This window comes from Benincasa hispida, chromosome 10 (genome assembly GCF_027475165.1).
Source record: "Benincasa hispida cultivar pf3 chromosome 10, pf3_genome.v1.1, whole genome shotgun sequence".
Classification (NCBI taxonomy): Eukaryota; Viridiplantae; Streptophyta; class Magnoliopsida; order Cucurbitales; family Cucurbitaceae; genus Benincasa; species Benincasa hispida.
The window spans coordinates 3,636,089-3,657,255 of NC_143487.1; the positions used below are offsets into that span (position 1 = coordinate 3,636,089).

The following is a 21,167-nucleotide window of genomic DNA, read 5'->3' on the forward strand; positions in this document are numbered from 1 at the left end:
ATTGATTAGTAATATGATAATGCGATCAACCACTAAAAAATGAAAACTCCTTTCATTTTATTCTTCAGTTATTAAAACTAAAAATAACCTCCCACTTGCACGGTTAATGGAGAAAGGAAATAACCAACTAAAACAATTATTTAAAACAATTATCTCATAATTGTTTTTATTATAAATAAATATAATAACTAACTTATCATATTATATTTATAACCTATAGTTTTAATATCACATCATATATAATATTTAAACCATAGTTCTTTTCTTCTTTATTTAATATAAATCATATTTATATCAATTCCTCCAATTAATGTATTTTAACCTATAGTTTTAATATCACATCACATATAATATTTAAACTCCTTTGTATATGATACCTCTGCTCGCATGTCTCCACATGAATGATCAGGATCAGACCATATGTAGAACTTTACAACAATCGTAACATCTACAAAGCGGGTCGTATTTGTAGTGTCACCAAGATAAGGTTTCCATCCTTTATCTATATACTACAGACCATTTAGGTTATCACTTAAGACATGATCCACTTGTATGTCTCCATATACATGCTTAAGTTACAATGATAACCAGGGATCTTAGTTTATTGGTTTGTGGTTAATACAACTAAAATATCTTATATTTCACAGGCAGTAGTGAAGAAAATATCTCATATTATTACATCACAAATGTTTGTTCATACATGTATTTACAAACTATAGGACCCTACGAGATTCAGGGCATCAACCCCAACCGTAAATATAAGTTTAAGTAAATGTAGATATATGTTGGTTTGTTTCAATTGTTATGAGTTGGTTGGGTTTTAAGTACAAGCATGTTTAAGTTTAAGGTTGTTTGTTTAAGTAAATGTAGAAATAAGTTTAAGTAAATGTCGATATGTGTTGGTTTGTATATTGGGATTGAGAATTTTTTTTTTTTTTTTTTGGGGGGGGGGGGAGGGGGTTGTTTCAATTGTTATGAATGGTTGGATTTTGTTAAGTACAAGTATGTTTCATTTTAAGTTGAAATGTTTGGTTTTGTTTAAATATAATTAGATATGTTTTCATTTGTTTTTCAAGTTCTTAATTATGTTGTTTGTATATGGGATCGTGATAATTTTTAGGGTGGGGATTCAATGAAAAACTAAGTTGGGGGAGAGGGGGGGGGTCAGGTAAGTTGGTTTCTTTAAGTAAACATATATATAAGTTTAAGTAAACGTAGATATGTCTTGGTTTGTTTCAATTCTTTTAAGTTGGTTGGGTTTTAAGTTCTATGTTAGGTTTGAGATTGAAATATATAGTTATGGGTTCGTTGGGTTTAAGTTGGGTTTTAAGTTTTATATTAGGTTTGAAGTTAAAGTGGGTTTTATTTGGTTTTAAGTTCTATATTGAGTTTTGAGATTGAAATATGCAAGTTTGAGCCAGTTTGTTTCAATCACTATAGGAAATCTGACTTATCCCGACGTCACATTTCGTCAGAAAAGTGTGGAAAGTTCGTCAGGAGAGGATCTCCCGACGCACTTTTAAACGACGTCGGGAGTTATGGGGGAACTCCTGACGCATCGTAGTGCGTCGGGAGTTCCTGGAACTACCGATGCGTAATATACGGCATCGGCAATTCAAAGAACTCTCGACGCACTACAACGCGTCAGGAGTTCCCCCATAACTTCCGATACCACATAGGTATCGGGAGTTCGCCCTAACTCCTGGCACCACGTAGGCGTCCGGAGTTCAACCATAACTCCCGATGCCGTGTTAAAGTGCGTCAGGGGATCCTATATATGTGGGGAGTATTAAAATTTAATATATCATTTGTAATTTTTTTAAAATTTGATCTGAAAACCTGTAAAACATATTATACCAAATAAAGATTCACATAAACGAAAATGAAGTCCATTTTATAACAAGTAAAAAATTACAATATCCAAACGAAGTCGATAAACATTCATATCACAAATACATAAAAGAAGTAAAATCAAAACAACATCTAGAACACTTCTCGAACACAGCATCTTCAACAATTGTCCCAACTCATCTCCGAACAACATTCTACAATAAAACAAAAACATTGAAATGTTATATTGATAAACATCCACAACATGTTCAAACTCCAATACGGGTGGTAATGAACATCAAAACGAGTAAACAATGATGATTAACACACATAAAACTCAAATTTGTCTCCAAAATGGTTTGATGAATGAATATATGAAACTTGGTGTAACTTAGACTGCAGCTAACTATTGCTCTTTGCATTAATAATTTACGTTTAAAAGGAAAATAGAGAGGATTATTGCAATAAAACACATCTTCCCACCCTCTCTTTTTTCTCTAGTTCCCTTCTCTTCTTTAATTTGTATTTCATCTCTACCAATGATAATACTACTTTCTCCATATTTTGCTTCTAATCACAACAACGGAGACAATAAATGACAAAGTTGTTTCTTCTTTCTTTGACAACAAACAGAGTTTTTTAGATACCAAATAAACCAAATGGAGAGAATAAGAGTAAGAAAGTGAGCAAAAACTAGAACAAAAGTGAGAAAAAAAAACAATTCAAACAATATGTGACGCCAACAAAAATTTAAAAAGCTAATCAAATTGCATTAGCAAAAAAAAAGGTCATCCATACAAAAATTTTATAAATCAACTTTTGATCATCCTTATAAAAATCTCATAAAACAATATATATTTTTAATTTTAGTTGTATATGTGTGTGGTATGTGGCATCATTATTATCATTACTGATCAAACCATTTTGTCAATTTGTTAAAAGTTTTTCAAATATTTGAGAGAGAGAGAAAATGAATGTGGCTGAAATAAGGGGCAGATGAAAATATAAACTTTAAAGAATAGTATATGAGAGAGCGAGAGGCAAGGAGAGAGCAAGATATAGGGAGAGAGCGAGAGGCAAGTAAAGAGCGAGATACAGGGAGAGAGCAAGATTCAGAGAGAGAGCGAGATACAGGGGGAGAGCGAGATGCAGTTGAATAAAAAGTAAAAAAAAAGAAGTTTTGATATATGCAGTATGTCAAGAGTAGGTCAGTCTTCCATTAGGGAATCATGGAGGAAGAGAAGCGAAGACAGACTCAAAACAATAATGATAAGACTCAAAATTCTCTCTTGACTAACCAGCTCTTTCATACAGGGAGAGAGCGAGAGGCAAGGAGAGAGCGAGATACAGGGAGAGCGCGAGATACAGTTGAATAAAAAGTAAAAAATATAGGCAATGAGAGAGCCAACAAAAAATACATCAAAATCCAATTGTTTGACTACCATAACTGCAGGATAGCCAACAATTCTTTAATTATCATAAAGCTACTTAAGACATAACTAAATTTTGCTACCATAACTGTAGGATAGCAACATAATAGACAACTAAATAATGTAGTAATCATACCTAATTTGATGGGTCTCCTCTATGTGATCGTACCATGTCTTCAATCATTTTTTTTTTCATTTCTTCCATTTGTCTTGTATGATCCCCTTGCATTCTTTTCTGAACGTCTTCAAGTTCCTTAATCCTCAACTGAGACTGTTGGAAATTGACTCTCAATTCCTCCATTCTCGCCTCCGTTCCTTGAGTAGATGATGAGCTTGATGAGATGATACTTCTTCTTAACTTAGGCTTAGGGCTCCAACCTAGAACTTTTGAATATCCGGGTCGTCTACCCAAAATCGTCTCACAGATTTCATCCCTTGTTAGTGGTTGAGAACCTTCTAGGGTGGGGCTGGATTGTAATTCCAACATTTGATGCTAGACATAATAATTAAATGGGTAAAAACGAGCGACTAAAGTTAAAAGTGAAAAAAAAATCACGATAATAAAGCAAAAAATGTTACATGTGCATTTTCAGCTGCCTCGTTCACAAACTTGCCACCTTTAGAGTGTGTTTCCCTAAATAGGTCAACACGTCCTATTTCTCGACCCTCCTTTGCCTGCAACTCTGCCTGAATTTGTAGGAATGACTTCGATCCACCTACGTGGTTGAATGGTAATTTCTCTCTATTTTTCCTATTCGTCACAGATATTTCCTACATTTGAAGGGAAAAAAAATGTCAATAGTGTGATGTATTAGTAAATGCAGCAAATGATACACGCCATAAATATTGTATCTGAAACGCTTCACTCTCGAAGCAGTCACACAAAAAGTACCAATCTTCTGGCCTATTTTTAAGCTAACTAAGCAAACTAGCACGTACTTGCTGAGGATCTCCACATTTTCTGTAATGTCTATGCAAATCTGCTCTAAATTCTTTGAAGGAGTTTTGCATTTGATGTTCTATAAAATGGTTAAGTCGTTGACTGGACAAATAAAGTTCGAAATGAGCCTACAAAAGAGGGAGGGAAGAATTAGCATAGATGATGTTCATGACTGTAAAAGAATAACTTATAATTACTTACCAATAATTGACTTTTAGCCAATTCTATGAACTCGTTTGGAACCTCAGTAAAAGTACGTACTGGAAATGCAGATCTCACGACGATACCGATCGTATTACTAAATCGTACCGAATTTTGAGATATCAGTTTCGTCTCCCTTTCATTTATCACAATTGTAATTCTCCCATGTTTTTGGACGTATCTTTCCAACTCGATGTTCTGCGAATGCTCTCGTTTCTTCTGATTGGATGCTGAGCTACTATCTGAAGAATAAAAAATTTAAAACAATTTATGATGTATTTCAGTTAACAGAATATATTTCCAAATATACTAACCTAAAGTATCACCCACAGAAGATACCGTGTTACCTAGATATAACTCCTGGAATTCTTCATTAGCCTCTCGTTGCCTATTAGGGTTGGCATCGTATCTATACAAACATAAAAAAGAGAAAACAATATTAAATTAACAATAAATATGTGTAAGCTAGAGAAAAAGAGAATTGAGTAGATACATCATTACTCATCATCATAATCTAATTCAAATTATTCATCAGTACTTGAACTGTTATTGGGAGATAATTGTTCTTCATCATCATCGTTTATGAAATCAGGATCGCCATGTACAATAATTGGTCTTTCCACAACTGTAGGATCAACGTCAACTCTGCATAAAGTAACCTCCTCAATGGTTTCATCCACTCGGACGCCACCAACAATTTCTAGTAAATTTAGTTGTGCGTTTTCAACATCATCCAGTTCCGGTACATCCCATATTCGTTTATTTTGGACTACTTGAACAACTTTCCAATTGCTACCATGTTTGATGTCATCAATGTAAAAGACTTGTTGTGCTTGGATAGCAAAGATGAAAGGCTCGTCGGCATACTAAAAGTGTGATGTATTGATCGATTTGTATCTTAAATCCACATGTGTTCTATTACTTTTGTTGTTATCTGTGTCAAACCATCTACACTTCAACAAGAAAACGCGTCTTCTGTTCGCATATTGGAAATCTAATACTTCGTCTACAACACCGTAGAAATTGTTATCCACACTTATGTTCTTACTGATCTCCCCGGCCACTAGGACTCCACTATTTTTTGTAGCTCGACGATTATCACGCTCTACAGTGTGAAACCGTACCCCATTAACAATGCATCCATTGTAAGAGCACACCTTAGACGAAGGTTCCATTGCAAGTGAAAAGAAATCATCGGAGATATCTTCTCTCTCGCGCCGTTGTAGAACCTGATAATTACGTATACATTAAAAATGAATATGAAAAATGAATCATCCCTCAATTGTTGCCTACAAAATGACTATGTATACCTAAGATTTGAACCAATCGAAAAATTTGCGTTGATGTTTTATATATAAGTCAGAGGCGCTTTGAGCTTCATAATGAATTAACCTCAAATGTTGCCTACAAAATTGATCATTTAAATGTTATATCAAAGGAGATACCCTAGAATTTAGAAAAGGAAAAAGTTTGAAACGTACTTGCGATAGTCTATTATTTCTTTATAATTGTTGAGAATGTACCAATGTGCAATACGCTTTTCCTCCACCGATAGCGTTCGTAAAGTTGACGCCCCTAATGGTCGTACCCTCTACCTAAATAATTCAAATTCACCAAATATCTTGTGATCGGGAATGTTATCATCATTTCGTTCATCTCTATTGAATCTCGTTTCAATCCCACTTAGATATCGCGAGCAGAAGTTCCATGGTTCATTCATTGCATATGCTTCCGCTATAGACCCATCGGGACGTGCTTTGTTCCGTACAAATTATTTTAATGTTCCTAAACTTCTTTCAATAGGATACATCCAACTGTAACTAACTGGACCCACCACTTTGGTTTCATATGGTAGATGAACTGCAAGGTGTACCATTACATCGAAAAAGGCAGGTGAGAATATTTTCTCCAATTTACAAAGTATGACTATGATGTCTGCTTGTAGTCTGTTCAAATCACTTACACATATTGTCTTTGCACATAAGTTGCGAAAGAATGTACACAACTCAACAATAGCAGTGGATACGTTCTTTGGTAGGTATGCTCGAATACCAATAGGGAGTAGTCTGTGAAGCAACACATAACAGTCGTGTGTTTTCAGCACTGATATTTTCCTATCTTTGTCATTGACACATCGTGATATGTTAGATACGAATTCATCAGGGAATTTCACTAATTTCAAATACTTACAAAACGAAATCCGTTCACCATTTGTTAATGTGTATGCTGTGTGTGGTTTTACAAATTTGTTATCAACCTGTATCAAGTGTAGATCCTTTCTTATCTTCAAATCTTGTAAGTCTAATCGAGCGTTCATTGTATCCTTTGTCTTTCCTTCAATATTTAACAATGTGCCCACCAAATTGTCGCATATGTTTTTTTCAATATGCATTACATCCAATTTATGTCGTAACAATAGTGTGGACTAATATGGAAGTTGGAAAAAAATACTTTTTTTAGTCCAGTTTAGAATTCACTTTCTTTTTTTTATCTTGCTTCGATGGATGTTTATTAAGCACAGAAAAGTTTAGCGTATTTATTTGTTGTAATATCTCTTCTCCATTCATTACGACTGGTGGAGATCTACGTTCAAATTTTCCATTATGTTGTCTACTTCGACGCCAACTATGATTCTTTGGAAGATAACGTCGATGTCCCATAAATGATATTTTCCCTCTTATCCCGAAGGACGAGTTATCTTCTTTGCATATTGGACATGCTTGATAACCTTTTGTATTCCACCCAAATAAGTCATCGTATGCAGGAAGTCATTAATCGTCCATAATAAGGTTGCAAGTAAACATCAATTTCCTTTCCAGCAATAGAATCATAAGTTCGCACACCAATTGTCCACAACTCTTTCAACTCTTCAATCAACGGTTGCAAGTAAACATCAATTTCCTTTCCAGGAGATTTTGGACCAGGTATGAGCAAAGACATGAAGAAGTTTGTTTCCTTCATGCATTTTCAAGGGGAAAAATTATAAGGAATTATCACCACAGGCCACATACTAAAAGAAGTGTTCATATTTCCAAACGGATTGAAGCCATCTGAAGCTAATCCCAAACGAACATTTCGAGGATCTAAAGCAAAATGAGGGAATTCACGATCAAAATGTTTCCACCCCTCTCCATCAGCTGGATGTCGCAATACATCCTCCGTTTCAACTCGCTTATCTTTATGCCATCTCATGTCAGAAGCGCCTTCTTTTGATGCAAACAATCGTTTTAATCTCGGCATCAATGGAAAATGACGCAATACCTTATGTGGTATTTTTTTTACCCTTGCCATCATTAACTTTGTACCGAGACTCACCACAAATAGGGCATTATTGCAAATCTGCAAACTCTTTCTAATACAATACATAATCATATTTGCACGTATGTATAGACTCATAACCTAGGCCTAAATCACGCTATTTTCGCTTGGCTTCATAAAAAGAAGTAGGTATAGAGGTGCCAGCTGGAAATGTTGCTTTTAACAATTCCAGCAACATGTCAAACAATTTGTTACTCTAGTCGTTCAGAACTTTGATATGCATCAACTTCACTAAAAAGTTTAAGAACGAAAATTGCGAACACCCAAGGTATAAATTCATTACATGCTTCGATCATTAAATCCTCGAATTAGTTCGTGGTATCTATTTCTTGATCATTAAAGGACATTTCATTATTCTCAATCCTTCCTTCATTTGCATTTTCATTTTCAATTGGAACTTGTAAATCGTTTATAAGATTCAACATCTCATTTTCTTCGACAGTAGTACTATATATACTATCTACTTGAACATCCTGTATTGAATGACTTGTATGACTTCTAGATAAGTTTACTGGCTCTCCATGATATATCCATTCATAATATGAGGGAGATATTCCATATGTTAAGAGATGTCGTTCCACAATATCTAGCTTTTCCCAAATTGAATTCATACAATTCTTGCATGGACATCTTATTCGTCTAGAATCATTAACATGAAACCTTGCCATATCTAAGAATTGTGATACTCCTTCTCTATACTCCACTAATAACTTATTCCTTAGTTTAATCCATTCTTTATTCATTCTTAAAAATAAATATTTTTTGACCAACTTGTAATTCAAAACAATAACCTGGATTAGAGGACAAAGTACAAAGTATTATTAAGTATTGAGTATCATAATTTTCATTTCTTAAGGTAAAATAAACACATAGATCCCTAGACCGCTTAAATTGTCTTAACAACTTTCAAATGTTTTATTTAGTACGTCAAGTTCAATTTTCTATCAGACACAAAATTTAGTTTTATGTCTAGTAGATTCTTTAAACTTTTTTAAAATATTAAATGCGTTAAGTACCAAATTGGAGGTTTAAAGATTTATTTTATATTTTTTTGATTAATATAGGACTTTCATTTATTCAACATCTTCAAAATGTTAAAAATTTCAAATAAGATTTTAATGGGCATAATATTGATGGGCATGATTTGTACAACAATTTCAGAAAATTAACAAAAGCAAATATAATATCTAACACATTTTAATGGGCATTTCACATATGGTTTAAATAAATATACAAGATAAAATAAAATGAGAAAATTACCGACAAGGAGACCACGACGGCGGTGGGCAGTTGATTGCAGCAGTAGCGGCGGCGACAACAAAAATTGATGGAAGAAAAGGGAGAAATGGAAGAAAAATGGAAAGTGTAAAAGGATGGAAGAAAAGGGAGAAATGGAAGAAAAATTTGATGGAAAAAATGGAAGAAAAGTTGGATGGAAAAAATAGAGAAAATGGGAGTTAAAGTGAAATTATGGGAAAATGGAGAGAGGGAGGAAGAATGGTGAAGAAAAATGAAAAAAATGGGAGAAAGAGGGAAAAATTTGAGAGGGAGAGGAAGAAAATAGGGGCGGCGGCGGTGGGGAGGGGGGGTTAGGGTTTTTTGAGAGGGGGAGAAATAAAAAATAGGGAGAGTAGGGAAGAAGAAGAGGTCTGGTTTAAATCAGACCCCTCTCCCGACGCCGCCCGACGGGTGTTGGGAGAATCGTCAGGAGTTCCCTGGGAACTCCCGACTCCCGACGGTTAACACTCGGTGTCGAGAGTTCCAACCTTTACGGAATTGGGAGTTTCCCGGGGAACTTCTGACGGTCCTTTACGTCGTCAGGAGAGACCGTCTCTCCCGACGATCTAACTCCTGACACTCTATTTAGGCGTCGGGGGAACTCCGTTTTCTTGTAGTGAATTTATTAATGTTGTTAGTTGAGTTTTAAATTCTATTGTCATTTTGAGATTGGTATATGGTATATTGAGCATTAAACTTATTTAAATTTGTATTTTGTGGGTATCTCAAGGTTTATATTGTAGATGCATCTCCCGAACGTATTTAGGTTGTAGATGTTAATGTTATTTTCGATTTAGGAATTGTGGATTAAGGTTGTAGATGCATCTCCCGATAGGACCTGACGCTATCATGATGTTATATTGAATTAAAGAATCGTGGATGTATTGGTTTAATTTGAGACGAATAGTATGTTTAAGACTTGAAATTCAAACATGTTTTCTATATATTATTTAATATTGTAGACATTTACTTGATTTTGGCAATTTTTATATTAGTTTGAATGATATTTGTAAAATTCAAACAGGTAAGACATTTGAAAAAAAAAAAAAAAAAAAACAGATCTAAATAAAGAATTAAAAAAAGCTAATTCCTATGGTTAAATATATAATCCCGATGATACAAAAGGTTGGAAAAAACCATAGTTTAATGCGTTTTTTATCTTCTCTCAACGTTAATGAACAAACTTCCGACGGCTCATGGGGTCGGAAAAAGATACAAAATCCTAATGGTACAAGGTCACCGTCGGGATAATTGAATATTTCCCTACAATGACACTAATTTTTCACTGTCGGTATATAGTTATTTATCCCGACGGTAGCTTCTCACCGTAGGACGATTTTTTTTTATCCCGATGGTCTTAATAAATTATGACCATCACGGTTTATAAATTATCCCGATGATGTTGTTTAGGGTCGGCATAAAAGCCCCATTCTCCATCCGTTGAGATAACTATTTTCCTCTACGATACCGCTGTTATATCGTCGAGGAAGGTTACGCCGACGAGGCTTTGCCCACGATCCGCCCGACGATTGTTTGACTATCGGAAAAAGTTTCGTTGACACTCTTTCGATTAATCTCGATGGTTTTCAGCATGGGGAAAGGTCCAAATTATTGTAGTGTATTAAATTTATACATAAAACTTTATCTTATTTGATGTTTCAATCCAATTTGAAAGTTTCCAACTCTATTTTAACTACTTGTTTTTTAGATGTGGCACAGATTAGTGATGAGCTTACATATAAGGTGGGTTGTATTAGAGTCTAATTTTCATGACTCATCTCAACAACCCATCTTTTACTAAATAATCCGTCTTCTATTTTTTTTTGTTAACCTAGTTCATACACTAATATAATAAACCAATTTAACATTTATATATTTACCATATACCAAACGATAGGTTTTTACCCCTCTTGTCACACAAAGAAAATGGTTAACGTTCACCGTAACAACCATCATCAAATTGAAACCAAATTCAAATTCTCCCTAAGAGCATAAAGTGAGAAAAAAATTTCAAAATATTGTGTATCGATTCTTATTAATGTCAAACTAAATATATAATATGTTGGAATACTTTTAATATGTTATTAGGCGCTTTGAATGACTAGTACAGATGTCTATATGGTGCTTCAAAACCTAGATTATTTACGTGTTTGCCATCTTTGTCGTCATTTACGGTTTTGACCCTAGGATTTAAAGAAGTGTGTTATATAAATTTTCTAATCCTAGAGACGCTTTGTTATGTATTCTGAATAATTCTTTTTAATAAAATTATTTTTCTTACCGCTTATATATTTTCTGTTTATCTTTGACTGTCGATTTTTAATATAATACTTTTTAGTCACAATCATTCCAAATTCCTCATAATAATGCAAGAAAATATACAACCACTTGATATCCACTTGAATTATTAAGAACTACACACGAGAACCCAAAATCCACCACAAAAAAGCATATCAAAATCAAACTCATGAGAATATGGGTATTGGATCAGATGCACAAACCAGAGGGTCAAATATGAGAGTGATAGGCATTGACATTGCTGTCAAGACTGAGAAAGAAAGTAAAAAATAATAATTTCTAATCTCACAAAATCATTTTAATAATTAAAAAAACAAACCCATTACAGCTAGAAATAGTGTTTTTTTTTTTTTTTTTGTAAGAATATATTAAAAAAAAAAAAATCAATTAGTTGGGTGATGAGATTGAGATGTCACATTAAAGAAAGGAAGAAAGAAAGGTGGGGAATGGGATTGGGAGTTACCAAGAGAAGTGATTGCTTAGTAGTTTGGACCACAACTCATATCTTTCCTTTCTTGGAGTGTGAGATGTGACAACTCTTTCTCCATTGTTAGCAGCGCAGGGTAACCTATAACCCCTTTTTCTCTGGACCACTCCTACTTGCCCTTTCCATTTTTTCATTATTTTCCCTCTTCTTTTCCGTGCTTAGAATATAAAGTTGTAAATTTAAGTTTTTGTATAAAATGGAGAAAGAAGAAAAGATGAAATTCTTCGATAAATGACAAATTTCAATAGTGTTTATTATTGAAGTTGTGATATATTTAACATTTACCTAGGAAGTTGATGGACCAAATGCCTTTTTTTTTAAAAAAAAAAATTAAATTAAATTGCAACTTTAGTCCCTATGATTAAAAAAAAGTTAGTATTTAGTTCCTATACTTCGTAATTAGAATGTAATCTAAAATACTCATAATAGTCGTCCCTAGACTATGTATGGGAATGTGATTAAACCATAGAGACTATTTATGAAGGTTTATCAAAATTAAATTCTGACTTTTAAAACTGTAAGGACTAAATTCTAACTTTTTTCGAACTATAGGAACCAAATTTATAATTAGACACTTTTTTTCTTTTCTTTTCCTGCTCCATTCATGCCGTTAAATTATTAGTTTCTTCTCTGTGGTTTGAATTTAGTTTTAACGGTCAATTTATGCTTGAATAAACAACAATTATAATCTTAAAGGCATACTTCGATCTCTTACCTTCGTAATCGTTGAACTAAAAAAAACTTATTTCAATTCTATTCTCATTTGGTTCTAGATGATTTAATTTGATATCTAATCAATGAAAGTTTTCAAATTTTACCGTCAAAACTTGTTGTGATTAATCTTCCAACGTCTACTATCTAATTTTAATAGAAATCAATGTAAAAAATGTTTATAAAATTCACTAATTTCAATAATATCACATTTTAAATTAATTTGGTTTGATTATCCATGCACAAATTTTAACAAAAACTTAGTTTAATGATGTGTTTTTTTACACTTTATTCAATTTTAGTTAATTCACCTATTACTTTCAATTAAAAAAACAAGAGTATAAAAATCTTTGTGAACTCGCTAATTTCATTGATATATTATATTTCATACGAACTTGAAATTAATTAGTGCATGAATTTTAACCCAAAAATAATCTCCAATGTTGATTTTTTAAAAAAGAAAAATGGTATCAATTTTGTACCATACAACGTAGGTTTTATAATAATTAATTGAAAGCATATGAGAATACTTTTTTTTTTGACAAATTTTCAAACAAAAACTCATCAAAGGTAAAAGTTACCACATCTTTTCAAGTTTAATGTTAAAAGATTAAGATTTGTCACACTTTTCTAAATTTAGAGTGCAATTTGATGACTTGAAAGTTCATAGTTGATGATGCCAAAAAAAGATCAACTGTGAATTTTTTTTTTGGGAATGCGACCAAAGTCCCACATTGATAAAATAAGAGGAGGATCATGAGTATTTAAGTGAGGATGACTATTTCCATTAGTATGAGGCCTTTTGTGTTAAGGATCATAATGCCCCTCTTTAATCTTTCTTAGGGTCCTCTGAGAGAGTCTTCTCTCACGCTCCTCTAAACTCACCTCATAGGGTCCAACTGAGCTCTCTCTAAACTCGCTTAGGCTCTCGTATGGTTCTTCTTGAGCTATATCTTCTAGGCTTCTTTGAGCTACATTAGGCTCTCTCCTAGACACCTTTGAACTCCTGGGTCCCACTGAGTTCTCTCGAACTTTACTGACAGGCTAATTCTATAACAATAACAAAAATATATACAACTTGACTATCTAAATAAAACTCAATATTAAGATAACAATTATCATTTTAGAGATCAATAATTTATGGTCCCTCTTATACTGTCATTGTTCAATAAAAAAAAACATTGGCTTATTGTTAGATTAAAAAAACATGCGTCATGTATCAATATTTGGAATATCGACCGATTTTTTAATTTAAGTATATACTTTTGTGAAATTACATACACGTATAAATTTCCAATATTTTCTTCCGTAAACGTTTTTTCTTTGAATCGGAATCTTAAGTGTCAATTCTCATATGCTTTACAGTTTTCATTATTTCTTAAAAACCCAATCCCCTTTTTTTAATAAAAAAATTACTATTAACGGAGCTTATTAATATTTTATATAAGAAAAAATAAATGAAAGAGAGAAGGTTCTTTTCATTATCATTTTTGTTTTTATATATATTCTAGTTTATCAGTAAAATTTATTATTGCTTTTTTAATATGCTTTTTGGTTGTTATTATAATATCAGCCATTTTTTTTTTCAAAAACAAAACAAAAGTATAGGACAAAATTATATTTGTGAAACTATTTTTTCCCCCTATAGATGATTTAATTTTGAGAAGAATTAGGGTTTTTGTCTAAAATCATTAACATGATTATTTCCAATAACTTAATATTTACAAATCACTTAATTACAATATTTACAACCTAGTTTCGAAAACAAAAGACATAAGACTAATTTTCAAATTATTCCCAAATTAGAAAGATAGCATTCGAAAAATTATAATTTGTAATAGAAATTTCGTTACGGTTTAAAAAATACTTTGTATAAAGAAACGAATAACTAACCTAGGTTAAAAAAACTTTACGTGTAAACTGATTTTTTTTCTTGAAAAAAAATATTTTTTTCCCTTAGATTTTGGGTCTAGTTTCTATGTGATCTCTAAATTTCAAAATGTAATTATATTTTTGGTTTTCAAGTTTAGAATTTTATATTAATTCAATCCCTAAGTTTCAAAATATAACAATTTTACTATTGAAGTTGAAGTTTTATTTAATTAATTGGTCTCTAAATTTTAAGATTTATATTTTTAACTTCAACTTTTGCTAAATGCTCACATTTAGTTTTTAGTATTAATGTCTATTAAAAGAATTATAATTAACAAAGTTCCCTATTTTGTGATTATTTTTTCCATTGCTATTAAATTAATTTTAAAATATTTTACTTCATAATTATTTTAAATTAATCAATAGACATTAATGCCAAAAACTCAAGTATGTAATGAAAAAAAATTGAGGTTAAAAGCGGTGAACTTGAAATTTATGGATCAAATTGAAACAAAACTAAAATCTTAAGGGTGAAAGTGTAATATTTTTAAACATAATGACTAAATAGAAATCAAATTTAAAACTTAAAAACTAAAAATGTAATATATTGAAACCTATGGACCAAATAGAAACTAGACCCAAAATTCAGAGACCAAAAAGTTTTTTTTTTCCTAATTGGTAATTGTTTTAAGTGACAAAACATCTGGAAATATTTTCAAAGATACTAATAGATATCTATCAATGTCTATCATTGATAGATAGTGATATTTTGCTATATTTATAAATATATTCACTTATTTTGCTATATATAATTATTAAAAAGTTAAATAAACATCTATTGAGTCAAATTTTTCTCATATATAATCTAAAAATCCCTTGAAGAAAAAACAAACCCTCTAATCTTCACCTAAACCATACTAACAAAATACAAATTGATAACTTAATGGACGAGGAGGAGGAAATTTAATGTTGTAGGCACTCTTAGTTTGTTTAACACAATCAAATTAGCAAGATCAGCAGTCTAATTCCTTTGATTTTCCCCTCTCAAACTGTTGGCTGTAAATGTAGAGAAGTTACCAAAATCTCCTGTGATTTTACAGAGACTGGTCGTTTTTTCTTCTCTTTTGCTTCACCCTGATTAATAATTCTAAACAAAAGCCTAATGAGAATCTTGTAATTGAGGTCAGAAACCAACCACTTTATTAGCAATGGATTCATAGTTTCAATAAAACCTAAATTCACCAAATTAGCTTAAAGTATTTGCATAATTAAGTCAGTAGTAACACAGATCATATACAATTCAATAAATAAAACACTCTGTTAGCAACCATGAAGTCTATATTTCGAATCTCTCTATTCTTATTGTACTAAATATAAATAAATAAATAAAACCATTATTACCTTTCATATATTGAAATATAAAATGAGTAATACTTGGATGTGTAGTCTAGGTTACACTCATCTTTATACATTCTCTTCAATTACGAAGAGAAGAAAAATATAAAAACTAACAAATTTTCATGATTAGATACTTGGGTGGGCATCATAAGGATGGATGCAATATAAGAAAATCTAAATATTATTATAGTCCCATGTGATTAACAAACATATAATCGTATCTTTTCATGTAGCACTTCTTTGTTATATGTTTCTTGATCCCATAAAAACAAACTTATAATCCAGATAAACAAAAGCCCTCCTGGTTTTGGGTTTTAAAAAATCCCTTATGTCAATAAATTAACACAATTTGTACGCATAAATTTAGAATGTACTTGTACAAACAGAAAAAAATGAGGGAAGACGAAGAAAGTGAAGAGGAAATGATGAGCTAGATTCATGTGGTTTTTGGGATGATCATTGAAGAAGAGTATTTGATGTTGAACAAATATTTGATATATAGTTCATAATAAGAAGAATTAGATTGGATTATTGGATTATATATATTATAAGGAAAAATATGTTTTCAAATGTTAGTGTTAGGGATGTTCGTGGGTTGGGTTGGGTTGAAGGACTTTTTTGGACCCAACCCAATTGTTCGGGTTGTTAATTTCTTCAACCCAAATAACTTTTCTTAAAAGAAGAACCCAACCTAACCCAACTCAACCATGAAACATTTGAGTTGGGTTGGTTTGGGTTGATCGGATTATTTTTGTTCTAAAAGAAAGTAAGTTGTTAATATGTAAAAATTTGATTTAATTATTTTCATATATTGAATTAAGATTAATAACTCAATTTCAATTTATATCATGAATATTTTCTTTCCAAAGTACTAAAAAAAATATTTTTAAGAGTTGTTGGGAATAAATTATCTAAAAATATGATAAAACTTAAATAAATATATGTATATATGATTGTATCATAAGTAAAAAATATACATTATGAAGTTAATAATAAATTCGGGTTGGTTTGAGTTGGTTTGGGTCATTTTAGATGAACCCATGAACCAACTCAACCCACAAAAATTTCATTTATTTGAACCCAACCCAACCCAACCCAAATGAGTTGATAATCCAACCCAAACCGCATGAGTTGGGTTGGGTTGATCGATTTTTTCGGGTCATTTTTTGAACATCCCTTGTTAGTGTTACCTTATTAAGGTTTGAGTTTTGTTTCAACTTAGGTCCTAAGTTTCAAAATATTATAATTTTACCCTTTATATTTGTGTTTTGTTTCTATTTGGTCTTTAGGTTTCAGATTTTACGTTTTTAACCTCAGTTTTTCATTAAATACTCAATTTCAATCATTGATGTTAATTTTTATTCATTAATTAAAAATAATTATGAAGTGAAATTTTAAATTTAATTTTAAAAGTGATAAAAAATAGTGAAAGTTAATTGATTATAATTCTTTTGATGATTTTTAATTTATTAACATATATTAATACTAAAGATGAAAAAAGTATTTAGTAAATAATCAAGATTAAAAGTGTAAATCTTGAAACATAAAATCAAATTGAAGTAAAATTCAAATATTTTTTAAACTTAAAGACTAGATTGGAACCAAATTCAAAATTTAAGTACTAAGTATATAACATTTTGAATAATCTAGGAATTAGATAGAAACTAAATCCAAAAACTTAGGGAAAAAATATATTTTTTCTATAATATATATGTGTGTGTCTTATAGAAATTAATAAAATCTAGGAAATAAAAAAAAAAGGAGTTAAAAAAAAATAATAAAGAGGGAACCTGAATGATGTGTTTTGTTCCTTTTAGTTGAGAGGAGGAGTTGAAACACTGTTTAAAAGAGCTTCTTTTGAGAGAGAAAAAGAGAGATGAAGGAACTGACAGGACATATATTGAAACAGACATTTTATGCAATTGTTAGATATTATATAAATAATCTAAATGAAGGAAAAAATTATAAAAAAAGGAAAAAAGGAAAAAATCCATCCCTCTATCTTTCGGACAAGACCCATTCATGAAGCCCTTCCCACATCATATCGCTCCAAAACCCTTCAACGACTACATGATTTGACGTTTCAGATTCTGTGTTCTTCTCTCTTATTATTAATTAATTAATTAATTTTATCAAACTAACCAAAAACTCTTTATCAAGCCACCAATACTTACATACAACTTAAGTTTTATATTCTCCTTTTCTATACATACACGCACAACTTGTCTTTAATATGACGTTTGTGTTAAATATACGTAAATACGATATTACAAATGTTCTTTAAAATCACGTACTACATATCATACATAATAAGAAAATTGACATTTGGATTTACGTGATTCACTAATCGTGTGTTAGGTGTATTCACATGTAGGAAAAAAAATGTTTTATTATTTTGAAGAGAACAATAGAACATAGAATAAAGAGATATATATGAAGGTTAATTAGAGAACTCATATATAACATCTATTCTTAAACCCTAAACAAAATATATAATAAAATTGTGGTTTCAAATGCACCCATACCTCATGATATATAACATGAGATTGTTTATAAATTATCAGTCACATTTAACTTTGATATTCTTATAATTGAGTCAATATATACCAAAAAGAAAGGTGTGTCATATCCACCATGTTTGGTAAAGGTAGTAATTAAATGTGTAGTTTTATTAAGCTTTTTTTGAACAAATATACATGAGATAGATGAAATTAGTAGGCGCATTCAGATATTTCAACTAGTTTGATACACCTTTAGCACTCTCATTATAATCTCAAAAACCAAAATTGTTATGAACTTACATTCTCTAATATAAAGATGTAGTGTCGGTTTATTCATGTACTACTCATTTATTTGGACTTAGTCACAACTCGTTACACATATATATTTGGCATTATAAGTGATGTGTGCATTGCAAACCCTGAAGTGGGTTTTGGGTGTTTATAATAAGTTTGCAGAACACTACAAAAAATGCAATTTATGTGATTGTCCTTGTGGGAATCTGAGATGAATTGAAAAGGCCAACCATTTTCCACCCTTGAGTTGCTTCGTACATTATAGAGGACCCCACAATCACTCTCCCCATATATCTCTCGCCTATAATTTCTCTTCTTTCTCTCTTGCCTCTCTGCAATATGGAATACAACACATTTCTTATATCATATTTATATATCAAACACTTGTAATTTCTTCACTCTCTCATCAAACTATATATATATCTTCAAAAGTGCTTTTTCTTTTCCTTTTTTTTATGGGGATTTTAGTAATTGCACATTTGAATGATGTGATTTATTTAGGGTTTAAGTGCTTTTATATGTATTTTTGGTTGAAATTCCAAAAGGGGATTGGAGAAACCCTAATTTAGATTTATGATTGTGATTTGTCAATTTGAGATGGGAACTTCAATTATTTTTTGTGGTATATTGTTTGTAGAATTAATAAACTTAGAAAAAAGCGAACCCCACCTACCAAATATAACTTTCACTCATAACCCTAATTTAATAATTTTTAAAAAAATTAACATTTTTATTATTTTTCAAAATAAAAACATCTTTAGTTAATATTTTTAAAATTTTGGGGAAAAAATTGTTTATCTTATTCTAAGGGTGAGATTTTGTTTTTAAACAACTAAATTGTTCCGAATAAAGGTAGCTAGTCACTTAACCATTCAATCACAATTCTTAAAAGTAAGGTTTTTATTTTATTAGTATAAGAGGATTTATATGTATGTGTGTATGAAAATTTTCGATACTGATATTTTGAAGTATTGATACCTATCCATATATTCTTAGAATTATTTGATGCACTCCTAATTTAATGGGAAATAATGTTTTATGAGAGTGGAAATATATATATTTTTAGTTGTGGTGATGAGGAATATTGAGATGATGAGTTTTTTTTAAAAAAAGAAAAAGAATATATGCAAATTAAAGAGAGATTTTGGTTGGCGAACCAAATGGCATTGGCTTGGTTTCCAAAAAGCTGTTGTTTGTAACCCCAACGTAATGCCTTTATTTATATCTTTCTGTATGTCTTTTCGGTGCCAACAAAATCCCCCTGTTTTTCCCTTCCAATTCTCTCCCTCCCTTTCATAAATATACCTCTAACTAAACTTTTATAATTTATATCAATTTGTACCCCTTCTTTAAATTTACTATAGGTCGAGTGATCAATGACACGCAAGGATATTAATGTGGGATTCTCAACATCACCCGTATAGACTCCGATACCATGTTAGATGGTATGGGGTTCTATCTCAAAACAAATTGGTAAGGAGAGAAATAACTCATCTATCTTATAAAGAGTGTGAGTCCTCTTGATTTTTCCAACGTGAGATTCTCAACATATTCTAAACGTCTAAATCGATTCATTATTTATGAAAGTCCATTGGTTTAATTGAAACAATACAAGTTTTACACAAGGTTTTTTTTTTTTTTTTTTTTTTTTCAAATGGAGGTTATAAATTAATACACTTACAAAAAGTTAAATGTTTAAATTGGTACAATCCTTAGGAGCCGTTTGGGGCATCAAATAAAAGTTGATGGAGTGGATCATTATAGCTCACTCCATGTTCGGAGTATCAAATATAATAGTGGTGTGTACAACTATTTATAACCTAAAATCATAGTATGGTAAATACTAGATCAAAAATTTATTTTCTACAATATTTACTATTTGTCACTCATCATTTGTTTTCTTCTTTTCTACTGTGTTTACTATTTTTTACTAAACAAAAATAGTTTACATTCCAAACATAAACTATTATGACTGAAACTAAAATAATTTGTATCTCAAATTTTGACAATTATAATACATCAACTATAATAACCATTAACTATAATAATCAACTCAGCGTTTCAAATGTTCTTTTAAAATTTGGAATATAAATTAATATTTTTTTAAAAAAATTAATATATAAAAAAAGATGATTATTGAACTTCGTTACATAAAATGAATAAATCTGCTGTCTGTAACACTGACATCCATAACACACAGTACTCAAGAACTGTTTCCATCATATCATATCCTTCATTGTCTATTTTTTTTAAGAAAAAAATAATAAATATATTTTTTTTAAGAAAAAATCTCTTCTTTCTGGGTGGCTTTGAATTCTGCCAAAATTCTGCAACGATCAATATCCATCATCAGCAGCCTTAGATTTATACATAACCCTCCAAATCCACACTCAAATTAAAGTGCTTCTCTTTTGCATGTCAATAAAAACTCATGAACTCTTCCTTCTATATACACTTAGATTTCTCAATGCTACAGTGGTCCCATCCCATTCGATGATGGCCGTACTCTCGACGAGGTTTAAAAAATGAAATTCAAGCATAATTCAATAGATAAGTATTTGATTCTGACCGACTTTTTTTTACTACGATATCTTTCGCAGATATGATCA

At 31.1% G+C, this 21,167-nt stretch overlaps 1 protein-coding gene and 1 pseudogene across 2 annotated transcripts; both read right to left on the reverse strand.

The window, feature by feature from the left end:
* Window positions 1-1,897: 1,897 nt before the first annotated feature.
* Window positions 1,898-9,325, reverse strand: LOC120087888 (uncharacterized). 2 transcript variants are annotated; one of them, XM_090306101.1, is made up of 7 exons: window positions 8,980-9,325; window positions 4,749-4,810; window positions 4,402-4,643; window positions 4,200-4,328; window positions 3,840-4,031; window positions 3,397-3,753; window positions 1,898-2,045 (listed from the first exon to the last, which is right to left on the reverse strand). In XM_090306101.1, the coding sequence occupies exons 4-6, from the start codon at window positions 4,269-4,271 to the stop codon at window positions 3,397-3,399; spliced, it is 621 nt and encodes a 206-aa protein (XP_090162227.1). In that variant the 5' UTR covers window positions 4,272-4,328; window positions 4,402-4,643; window positions 4,749-4,810; window positions 8,980-9,325; the 3' UTR covers window positions 1,898-2,045. The 2 variants fall into 2 exon arrangements, with proteins under 2 accessions (XP_090162227.1, XP_090162228.1); XM_090306102.1 differs by having other exon boundaries at window positions 4,716-4,810.
* On the reverse strand, window positions 4,909-7,593 carry LOC150033046 (uncharacterized; annotated as a pseudogene).
* Window positions 9,326-21,167: the final 11,842 nt, after the last annotated feature.